At 49.0% G+C, this 12541-nt stretch overlaps 1 protein-coding gene across 1 annotated transcript in view; it reads right to left on the reverse strand.

Moving 5' to 3' along the window:
- Positions 1 to 807: 807 nt before the first annotated feature.
- LOC138297098 (G-protein coupled receptor family C group 6 member A-like) overlaps positions 808 to 12541 on the reverse strand; it is a 195521-nt gene continuing 183787 nt past the window's right edge. Inside the window, exon 6 of the mRNA XM_069236599.1 lies at positions 808 to 1946. Within this exon, the coding sequence (XP_069092700.1) occupies positions 919 to 1946 (1028 nt within the window). The 3' untranslated portion in view covers positions 808 to 918. The remainder of the gene's footprint in view (positions 1947 to 12541) is intronic.

The raw sequence follows: 12541 nt of genomic DNA on the forward strand, positions 1-12541 counted from the left end.
ATCCAGCAGACGTAACGGTATATTTCTTTTGAAAATCTGACATGGCAGGAAAAAGTTAAGAGTAAAACGTGGAGAGAAATGGCTGGTTTTTTTCACCTCAATTTCAATATGTTTTTATTTCAGCTGTTATTTTCTGTAGGAAAGCCTTGTAGGATCTACACAAATGACCCCTTGCTGATTTCAGTCTTTTGTCTACTTTTCAGAAATGTTTAGCTTCCTGGGATCTAGCATTGGTTTCATGCCCATTTCTGTCACTAATTGGAAGGAGGCTAAAAGCACACAAAATAGTACAAATGGGGTATGTTCCAGTAAAATGCCAATATTGTGTTGAAAAATGTGGTTTTCTGATTCAAGTCTGCCTGTTCCTGAAAGCTGGGAAGATGGTGATTTTAGCACTGCAAACCCTCTGTTGATGTCATTTTCAGTGAAAAAGCACCACAAGCCTGCTTCTGCAGCAATTGTTTCCCATTTAAAAAAAGAAATCGCTGTATTTTGGCTAATTTCTTGGTCTCCTTTAGGAGAACCCACAAACTCTGTTTACCTCTAGAATCCCTAGGATGTTGGAAAAAAAAGGATGCAAATTTGGCATGGGTAGCGTATGTGGACAAAAGGTTATTTGGGCTTAAGTGTAAACTGACCCAAAGAGACAAAAAAAAGGCCTGGCACCTGAGGGGGTAAAGGCCTGGCAGCAAAGGGGTTAATTATGCTCCATGTCGTGAGCTGCCTTTTACCTCTGTTGCTGGCTCTGGCAGCAGCCATTGTGACCTCAAAGCTCGACTGTAATTGTCCTACAATGGCCCAGGTGTGTGTTTTCTTTATTATTGATGACTTGGTGTCAAAATTAGTGACTGCCGTTTATATAGGGTTTTCAGAATTCCATGCATTAGATATTGATTGCACAATGCATATTTAAGTATTTTAAAAGCTGCCACATCTTTTCCTGATTCCTTTGTCATGGGTGATTTGTAAGTTGGTCTGAGATCCCTTTGAGTGGAAATGAGTAGCCTCTTTCGTTTCTCTCATAGAAAACACGGGCCTTCTTAGTTTGTAAAAGGTTCTGATGCTCTGCAAGTACTTGCTCTTATTATTACTATTTCTCTTGAAAACAATAATGTAGGCGGTGGGCAGTAGGTGGCAACATATTATGCCATAGCTCGAAGCCAAAATGGCCACCACCTGAACAGCAGGAAGATACACTCCAACCGTAGTGACGTAGATTGGGATGAAAGCGATCCATACAAACAGGTAGATGAGCATGCTGAATGTAATAAATCTGGCTTCGTTGTACTTGCCGGGAAGGTTCCGACCCCTGAAAGCAACACCAAAGCAAATCAATGCAAGGACAGCGATGTACCCTAGCATGACACCAAAGGCCACAGTCGAACCTTCCATGCACTGAAGCAAAATCACCTTGGGGAATGTATAGATTTTTTTAAGCAAAGGTGGACTGTAGAGGAGCCACACACTGCAAATCAGAACTTGAAGGGATGTGACAACAAAAATAACAATGGCCGGCTGATAGGTGATTTTTAGGTTTGCTTGCAGTCTGTCAACCATTTCAAAAGCTAGTAGGATCCTAATAGATTTTAGCAGAACGCACGCCACACAGAGTGTGAAACTAATGCCATATAGAGTCTGCCCTGTCTGACAGAAATAATTATTAGGTTCACCCATGAAGAACGCAGTGCTTACAAAGCTACTCAAAAGAGAGCCGTTCATTACACATGAATAAATTCCACCTGCAGCCTTCACTGCTGGTGTATTCATGTGGATCAGAAACAAAACTGCTATTGCCACCACTGTTAAAAATCCAAATGCAGCAAAAGCTGTTAGCAAAATGGCGAAGGGGTCTTTCCATTGCAGGAAGCTTTTCGTTCTGTTTAAGCAGTCAGACTTTTCCCTATTCGGCCATGTGTCTTTTGAGCATGGTTTGCATTCCCTCATATCTGAAAAAGAAAAGTATACGTTAAGCAGTGATATTGCTGCAACAAAGTAATTTTATCATCATTATCATCACTCATTTAAGCAATACACTTTCACAAGAATTTATTATAAGCACTGTTGCAACTATCTCAATATTCACCCAAGTGTTAACCAGGCAAACATTTAGATCATTAAAACAGTCGAAGAAGAAAAGAAAAGTAAACTTGCCTGAATTGCAAATTAAATGTGATTTCATTGTATAATCGGACTCGGACTTACCACTGACCCTCGGGTAGGTCGCTCCCCTGCTCACGCAGCGCCTCCAGTCCCTGACTGCCTTCCTCTCCTGTGAGTGTGCTCCCCCCTTCTTGCCCGTGTACCCCGAGTGCTTGTGCTTGTGCTGGTGCTGACTAAAAATCCCTTTTTTCTCCTTGTATCCCGTGCGTGTGCCCCCGAGTGACTGAAATTCCCTTTTCTCTCCTTGTATCCCGTGCGTGTGCCCCCGAGTGCCGTGCGCCGTCCTCCCCTCTCAGCCCCTCCTTTTTAGTAGATTTTAGTAGGCTCTTGTTCCCTTTTCACCGTCTTGCCGCTTTTTCCCGCCGCTCCTACCGCGCTTTTCCCGCCGTTTTTTGCCGCTCTTTTTTGCCGCTCTTTTTTGCCGCTCTTTTTTGCCGCTTCCAGCTCCCCTGCCCGCCCACCTCCCGCCTCCCAGCTGACCCCGCCTCCCCACCTACCCCTTAAATGGCGGCCGCTGCGAGGCCGCGCAGCGGGCGCGCCACTGGCGCGCCGAAGGCGCGCCTAAGGCAAGCCCGTCTGCGCCCGTCTGCGCCTGGACCGCGCCCAGCGCCCGAACCCCTGGCCCCCGCGCCCCCCGCTTGACCTATGACTCCGCCACCCTCGCCAACCTCAACCCTGGCCGCGTGCCGGGCTGCTACAGCGCCACCCCGAAAAGAACCCACGGACCCTTCACCTGCAGCAACTGCCGCTTCACCTGCCTACGGACCCACACCGCCACCACCAAGAACGACGCCCCCGGAAGCAACCTCGAATGCATCCTGGTCAACACCCGCTCCGTCCACAGGCACGCCATCGAACTGTGGAACCTCATCAACTCAACGAACCCAGACATCGCCTTCCTCACCGAGACCTGGATGAACCCCTCCTCGGCACCCGACATCGCCATAGCCATCCCCGACGGCTACAAAATCATCCGGAGAGACCGCTTCAACCGCACCGGAGGAGGCATCGCCATCGCACACAAAAGCTCCATCAGCATCTCGACCCACACCGACAACTCACTTCCCGACACCGAACACCTCCACTTCGCGATCCACATCGACCCCAAGACAACCCTAAGAGGCACCCTCATGTACAGACCACCAGGACCCCGCACCAAGTTCAGCGAAGACATCGCAGACTTTGTCAACCCCCACGCACTCTCATCCACCGACTACATCCTCCTAGGAGACCTCAACTTTCACCTGGAGAACCACACCGACAACAACACCACCGCCGTTCTAGACAACCTCGCCAACCTGGGACTGAAACAACTGGTCAACACCCCCACCCACTACGCCGGACACACGCTCGACCCCATCTTCTCCTCAAGCAAACACATCACCTTCAGCCACACCACCGAACTCACATGGTCGGACCACAGCTGCATCCACTTCAGCTTCAAGAAAACCACCGTGCATCACCACACCCGGCAACCACCAAAAAGACACTGGAACCGAATCACCACAGAACAACTCGCAGCAACGCTCTCCCTGAACCAACCCACCAGCACCAGCAACCCCAACGAGGCCGCCAACAACCTCACCAACTGGATCTCCGACTGTGCCAACCTCCTGGCCCCTCTGAAGACCCAAACCAACACCAACAACCACAAGAAAAACTCCTGGTTCACCACCGAACTCAAAAACTCCAAGAAAGAATGCCGCCTCCGCGAGAAGACATGGCGCCTCAACCCGACAGAGGAAAACCTGACAGCTCTCAAGGACACCACCCACCAACACCACCAACGCCTCCGCACCGCACGAAAAACAGCCTACCAGAACAGACTTGACAACAACGCCCACAACAGCAAGGAACTATTTGGCATCGTCAAAGAGCTCTCCAACCCGGACGCAGAAACCAACCCCATCCCTCCCTCACAGGACCTCTGCGACTCCCTCGCGACCTTCTTCCACCGTAAGATCGCCGACATCTACAACAGCTTCACGACCACCAACATGAACCCGCCCCCGGAAGCCGCAAACGACATCTCCACCATCCTCGCCTGGAACCCTACCACCACCGAGGAAACCACCCGCGTCATGAACTCGATCCACTCGGGATCACCCTCCGACCCCTGTCCTCACCACATTTACAACAAGGCCGACAACATCATCGCACCCCACCTCCGAGACGTCATCAACGCCTCCCTCACCACCGCTACCTTCCCTGAAAGCTGGAAACACGCAGAACTCAACGCCCTCTTAAAGAAACCTACAGCAGACCCCACCGAACTCAAAAACTTCCGGCCTATCTCCCTCCTACCGTTCCCCGCCAAAGTGATTGAGAAAATCGTCAACGCTCAACTCACCGCCGCCCTGGAAACCTCCGACTCCCTCGACTCCACTCAGTTCGGATTCAGGGCCAACCACAGCACCGAAACCGCCCTCATCGCAGCCACGGACGACATCCGAGCCCTGACCGACAAGGGTGAAACCGTGGCCCTCATTCTCCTGGATCTCTCTGCAGCCTTCGACACGGTCTGCCACCGCACCCTGATAGACCGCCTCTGCAGCGCCGGCATCAGAGGCAAGGCCCTGGAATGGGTCATCTCCTTCCTCTCCGGAAGAACCCAGAGAGTCCGCCTCCCCCCCTTCAGATCCGCAGCCACGGAGATCATCTGCGGCGTACCCCAAGGATCCTCCATCAGCCCCACCCTATTCAACGTCTACATGACCCCCCTGGCAAACATCGCACGCAAACACGGACTCGACATCATATCCTATGCCGACGACACCCAGCTCATCTTATCCCTCACCAACAACCCCACATCAGCAAGGACCAGACTGCACGACGGCATGAAGGAAGTAGCGACCTGGATGACAGACAGCCGACTGAAACTGAACACAGATAAAACGGAGGTCCTCATCCTCGGCCCTACCCCCTCCGCATGGGACGACTCCTGGTGGCCCCCCGCCCTAGGCAGCACTCCCCAACCGACCAACCACGCACGCAACCTCGGCTTCATCCTGGACTCCTCCCTCTCGATGACCAGACAGGTCAACTCGGTGACCTCAGCGTGCTTCAACACCCTCCGCATGCTCCGCAAGATCTTCCGCTGGATCCCCATCGACACCAGGAAGACCATCACCCACGCCCTCGTCACCAGCCGCCTGGACTACGGGAACACTCTGTACGCCGGCATCACCACCAAGCTGCAGAGGAAACTTCAACGGATCCAGAACGCCGCAGCATGACTCATCCTGGACATACCTCGCCACCACCACATCTCCGGACACCTGAGAAAACTCCATTGGCTCCCGGTCAGCAAGAGGATCACCTTCAGACTCCTCACCCACGCACACAAAGCCCTCTACAACCTCGGACCCAAACTCATCAACTCCCGCGTCTCCTTCTACACTCCTCCGCGCACTCTGCGCTCCACCGGTCAGGCCTTGGCAGCCGTTCCCCGCATCCGCAAAACCACCGCCGGAGGAAAATCCTTCTCTTTTCTGGCAGCGAAGACCTGGAACTCCCTGCCCAGTCACCTTCGCGCCATACCCGAACACCTCCCCTTCAGAAGGCAGCTCAAGACCTGGCTCTTCGAGCACTGACCCCTTCCCCCCCAGCGCCTTGAGACCCTTATGGGTGAGTAGCGCGCTTTATAAATGTGATTGATTGATTGATTGATTGCAAATAACACCATTTATAAAATTTGCTTTGACGTAGATATCAATGTGTACCATGACCATAGGGATCAATGCACCATTATGTGTAATCTAATTCAATTATAGGTAAGCACTGGCCGATTTTTTAAGTCAAGCAACTGACGCAATTGACAATAATTGTGATGAGGAAACCTAGGGAAACATTTAGGACCTTTAGATTGTATTTGTGTCTAGTCCTCCAAAGCACGCCATCATTATCCACCATAAAAAAAACACAGCAGAGCCTAAGGCCCTTATTTACAAGCGGACTTTGCCGCAGGTGCGTCACTTTTTGTGATGCACGGGCAGCACAGGCTGCTGACCCATACCTACAAGGCCACACAAAGCCACTTTGCGTGGCTTTTGTTGACCTTATAGATATGGAGTAAGACAACACATCGCAAGTCACTACGTTGCGTTAGTGAGGTGTTTCCATGAGTGTTGCATGGGTGTTCCCAAGCAACAGCCATGGTTTTTGATGCATTCCTAGATTTACAAGGTTTTGTAAACCTGGGAATGCGTCAAAAGCCTATACCACCCGAGGGGTGGCGTAAGAGTGACACAACGGGGTGAAATATCTTTATTTCTCCTCGTATTTTGCTCTTTCTATGTGAGCTGCATTCAGCACAACACATAAAAGGTGGAAATCTCCTCCATTGATTGTTTTTGTGCAGGAAGGTGTCCCTATCTGCACAAAAACAATCATCCCTACAACGCAGGCACCCTTGCACCATTGTGCAAGGGTGCCCGCATTGGTGCATGGCAGCAATTTGTGCGCCAGCGCAGGGGAAGAGGACAGAAATGTGCCATATGTTGTAGATATGGTGCATTTCTGCCCTTTCCAGGTGGCGCAGGGTGGCACAGCAAGACACTTGCTGGGCCTACCTGTGCCACAGGCCTTGTAAATATGGCCCTACGTTTTTTTCTGACTACTGACAAAACACCAGGGTGTTCTTTCCCAGCAAGATGATCAAAAGGGCGGTAAAGGGACACATGTAAGAGCCAGTTGAACCAAATAATACCCTCTATAACCATGAGTATTGGTTAGGAGCCTGAATCGGCCATAGCCAATATGAGGGAGGTTCTCCCTTGTTCTACAGATGCAGATACAAACCGTTAATATAATATACTCAAATACAACAGTGACATCCATATAATACAGCTAAACATGCTGCAATATAGGGAAGACACACAAGGGATTGCTTTGCCATTAATGCAATCTTTTCTTTTCAAAAACTGCCAAAAAACAGGATCAACACAGCCAAGACATCTAAGGACAGGATGGCCTTAGGCATCTGTAAGATTCATCCCTCTCTTGCTGATTATATCCTATCTATACATGCCCCAACACAGACAGTCAAACTCTCCCAGCTGAGTAGCCAAATATATGAATGTGGATGATATTTAAATTCACATCTAGAGAGACAACCAACCATTTATTCCCATCAACATCATACTGTGCTGAAACCATGTACTTCACTAGAAGGATAACTTCCACTGTGTTGTGATTCCCTCACCTTTATCTGCTTTTTGTATTGTGTGTAATAAACTCTCAATGGGTTGTTGGCTTGATCATGTTCAATTAATTAAAATTAATTAAAAGAAATAAAAAAATTACAGAGTAAAATGTGGAGAGAAATGGCTGTTTATTTCACCTCAATTTCAATATTTGTTTATTTCTGCTGTTATTTTCTGTAAGAGCACCTTGTAGGATCTACACAAATGACCCCTTGCGGAATTCCGAATTTTGTTTACTTTTCATAAATGTTTAGCTGTTTGGGATCCAGCATTGCTTTCACACCCATTTCTGTCACTAACAGGAAGGAGGCTAAAAGCACAAAAAATAATAAAAATGGGGTATGTCCTAGTAAAGTGCCAAAGGTGTGTTGAAAAATGTGGTTTTCTGATTCAAGTCTTCCTGTTCCTGAAAGCTATGAAGATGGTGTTTGTAGCACAGCAAACCCATTGTTAATGACATTTTCAGGGAAACAAACATGCTTTCTTCTGCAGCACTTTTTCCCTTTTTTTGCAGAAAAAATGAAATGTTAGCTGTATTTTGGCTAATTTCTTGGTCTCCTCCAGGGAAACCCACAAACTCTAGGTACCTCTAGAATCCCTAGGATGTTGGAATAAAAGGACACAAATTTGACGTGGGTAGCTTATGTGGACAAAATGTTATCAGGCCTAAGCGCAAATTTCTCCAAATAGCCCAAAAAAAGGCTTGGCACAGGAGGGGGAAAAGGCCTGGCAGCGAAGGGGTTAATTGAACATGTTGTAGAGAAATCAAAGTGTGTTTTCAAGCATCAGAACTGGCTATCTCTAGGTCATATTGCACCCTGCAATCTGATCAAAATGGTGATCCTTCCTAAATGTTTCTACCTATTTAGGGCCATTCCTCTATAACTAACAGTTGTGTTCTTTTCTCTGGTGAACTGGTCATAGGGTCAGGTTATCTGGCAATATAAGTGCCCATGCCACGCAACTCAGATCTTAAAATTTTCGAAAGATTAAGGCAGATGCTTGCTCTTCATTTTTTTAATACCTTTATTTTTGGATTTTACATGGTTACAGTATGATGCTAAAGGAGCACAGGAACTATTGAGATATACCATCAACAGTTAACGTGCTGCCTATCGTTCCCGCACCCAGTGTCAACACAGACAGCAAATATCCTTTGGAGAGCAACACACACTTCAGGAACCAAGACAGAAATCATACATGCACTTAGCCCAATTAATATAATACCTGGAGACTGAATTCATACAGAGGTGTGCTGAAGTAGTAGACTATGGGGGTCATTCTGACCTTGGCGGTCCATGACCGCCATGGCGGAGTGCGGCCGAAGCACCGCCAACAGGCTGGCGGTGCTTCCTGGGCGATTCTGACCGCGGCGGTAAAGCCGCGGTTGGAAAAGGGGAGCTGGCGGTTTCCCGCTGGCCCAGGGAACCCGCCATGGCGGCGCTGCTTGCAGCACCGCCATGGGGATTCCAACCCCCTTACCGCCAGCCTGTTTCTGGCGGTGTCCACCGCCGGAACCAGGATGGCGGGAACGGGTGCCGTGGGGCCCCTGGGGGCCCCTGCCCTGCCCATGCCACTGGCATGGGCAGTGCAGGGACCCCCTAACAGGGCCCCACAAAGATTTTCACTGTCTGCTTAGCAGACAGTGAAAATCGCGACGGGTGCCACTGCACCCGTCGCACCCCTTCAACTCCGCCGGCTCCATTCCGAGCCGGCTTCATCGTTGAAGGGGCTGTCCCGCTGGGCGGGCCGGCGGTCTTCTGGCGGCTGCCCGCCGGGCCAGCGGGAAAGCCGGAATGACCACCGCGGTCTTTTGACCGCGGTGCGGTCTTTCGGCGGGAACCGCTTGGCGGGCGGCGACCGCCGCGGTCAGAATGACTGCCTATGTGTCTCCCTCTCTAGAGCTGGTGACCCAATCCGACTCAATGTCACTTTCACTATGAGTTTGAGCTTGCAGACTTGTGTGTCAATTCCATTCTGTCAGTAAAGGGGTTATTCAGTTCTAATTTCCATGCCTTCTGGCCCGTAATGATGGAAGGGCTGTATCATTGTGGGGACCCTGTACAGGTGTGTGATGTGGTGCAGTCCCCCATGCACCTGTCTGAGGAGCCCACCTAGTACTGGTGAGCATTCCGGCGCAGCCAGGAATGTACACCACACCTCATGAGCAGTACTTTCCAGTTTTGCATGTTACAAAATTGCTCCTTTCCCACTTGAAAAGTGTCCTGGCCCTCTGAAAGCATATGAAGACTTCCCCAGGATATAGGTCACCAGCTAAAAGAGAGCCACCCCTCCTCCAGAGCTCCATAGACATGTCTGCATCTACAGTGTGAAAGCAATGGAGATCTCACAATCTGAGCTCCCTATCTAATGGCACTCTTCAGATTATCTAGTGACCAGCTTTTCCCAGATAGCTGCAGTCTCTCATATCAGGTAGAGGATTGGAACATCTGCTCGCCCTCCCCTCATGAGGAGTCAAGGCAGTGTCTCGACACCCAGTATCCCATGCAACAGATGTTTCTCCCAATTGTCCAAGTCAACAGGCAGCTGTGCCATATATTGCTGGTGAGCCATATAGTAGCAGTGCCAAATATCAGGCAGAGACAGCCCTCTGTCAGTCATATGTCTTTTCAATACTCGTAAAGCAACTCTACTATGGTGGCCAGCCCATACTAAGGAAATTATCAAGCTATCCAGTTTCCTGAAGACCCCCGAGGGTATCGGACTCAATGAGTTCTGTACTGTGCAAAAGAAGCAAGGAAGGGATACCACTTTGGCAATGGCTACCCTGCCCATGAAAGAGAGGAGTAGCATTTTCCAAAGCTGGATGGACCTGCGAAGGCCCATGACCACTTGGTCTAGCTAATAACAATTTTGTCATGACTTCGTAGGAGCCTAAATGACCCCCAGGTACAAAAAGCATTAGGTCTTCCAACAGAATCCAAGCTCTGCAAGGTGGTCTTGTGGGACATTTGTCAATGACCCTGGGGAACATAATAGGATCTACACCTTTTGACCTAGAGCACAGAGAACTCTCCAAATGCTTAAGCATGGCTCATTAAGGCGCAGTCCTCTTACCTGGGGGAGCCTACATATATGAGCGTCATCCGCTTAAAGCAAGATAATGTGTATAGAGTCTCCCACTAGGATTCACCATTCTCTGATCTCCCTGTGTGATAATATAGCCAGTGCTAATGCAAAAAGCAGTGAAGAGAGACAGGGCAACCCTGTCGAGTGCCCCTTCCTAACATCCAACTATGTGAGAGCACACCATATTCCCTGACCCAGGCCACAGGCTCTGTGTACAACAATTGCACCCAGGCTATAAAGAAGGGACCAAACCTCATTGCTGTGTTGAAGGCCTTCTCTGAATCTATGGTTATCAGGGACATATCTTGTTCCTTCCCCACAATCTCTTGTAAGACATTGGTCAGTTGATGTATGTTCATCACCGTGCTTCCACCTGGGATAAAGTCTTATTGATCAGCTTGCACTAGATCCGGTATCATTACCCCAACTCTGGTTGACAGTAAATTACAGAGAACCTTGATGTCCGAAGTAATCATAATAAGAGGCTGGTACCAGGAAGGGTCTGCCATGTCACCTCCTGGCTTAGGCAACAGGTATGTGAGAGCCCTTGAGAACAGTTAAAGGGAGAACATTCTTGGCACATGCTTCCTGGAAGACCTCCAATAGTCTTTTTGACGAGTGGGCAGTGTAAGCTGGGTAACATTCTGCCAGGAAGCCATCACATCCTGGCATTTTAGATTTATTAAGGTCCTGTATGGCCCCTCCTCAGTTCCTCTAGAGACAGGTTGCCATTCAGCTATTGCATGCTCTCCGTGACAAGCCGGAGGAGCATTGTCTCATGAAAAAATGGCTCCACTATTCCTTTGTCAGCAGTCTATCCCTTTCTGTAAGCCATTTGTAGGTGGGCCTTAAAGGTTTTCAGTATGTCCAATCGACTTCTAACTATGTTCCCCCTGGGGCCCTCGGGTGCAGTATGGGAGGTTCTCCAGTTCTCACTTCAAAATCCATGCCAGGAATTATCCAGATTTGTCCCTGTGTCTATGCACGCATTGTCTATGATGAGTGAGGGTACACTTGTCCAGCATATTCAGAGGTCATGTAATCTATGCCTTGTGTCCTCTACCCCCTTTCTGCCCTCAGGAAATCTGCTTCCTCCTTCTGCTGTTCCACTAACCGCCTCTCCTGGAGTGCTACATCTGCTGCAACGCATTTTTGCATCCGAATGGTGGATCCAATGCAGATTAAATGGCCTCCCATTCACTGACTCTGGTAGTCGTCGTACCTCAGTTGTATTCTAGATACTGCATCAATGCTTCAGCCAATGACACCCTACATTTGTTGTCTGGGTAAACACCATTTTCTCCCCACCACATCTTCCTCTGTGCATTGAATACAAAACTCAGGTGGGGCATGATCAGAGAGAAACCTCCCCAGGTGTACTGCCTCCTTCGAGGCATAATGTGGAAACCCGGCCACTAGTTTGTGATCTAACTGACTAAAGGTATTGTGCTTTAAGGAGTGACAGGTGTACTCACACTTTCGGGGGTGGAGTGTCCTCCGACTATCCAGTAAGACCAGATTGTGCATGACTTAGGGCTGGATTTAGATTTTGGTGGACGGGATACTCCATCACAACGGAGATGGGTATCCTGTCCACAGAAATATAAATCCCATTATTCCCAGCAGGATTTATATTTCGGCGGACAACATATTTATCACCGTTGTGATGGAGTAACTCGTCAACTGAAATCTAAATCATGCCCTTAGTCATAAGCCATTTCAACCCCAGACGAGGCGGGTGGCGATCAACAGTACCATCAAAAACTCAGTTAAAGTCCACAGCCCAGCATATAGTGGAGCCAATACTATCCTAAAGTATGTCTTACATCTCTATAAAAAAAGTGTCTTTCACCTAAGTTGGGTGCATAGGTATTCAGGATAGTAATAGGTTTTCGCGCCTGTGTACCCTGTACCATACATATCAGCCCTTCAAGGCCACCTCAATGTAAGTGTGGTGGAATGGCACTCCCATATAATCACCTTTTTGGCGTAGGAAGAATATGTGGCAGAGTGGAGCTTCCCCCAACATTTTTTGCCAGTTTTGTTATTTCTTCAACTATGAGGTAATTGATTCCTGCAAACACACT

The sequence above is a fragment of the Pleurodeles waltl genome, chromosome 5 (genome assembly GCF_031143425.1).
Source record: "Pleurodeles waltl isolate 20211129_DDA chromosome 5, aPleWal1.hap1.20221129, whole genome shotgun sequence".
Taxonomy (NCBI): domain Eukaryota; kingdom Metazoa; phylum Chordata; class Amphibia; order Caudata; family Salamandridae; genus Pleurodeles; species Pleurodeles waltl.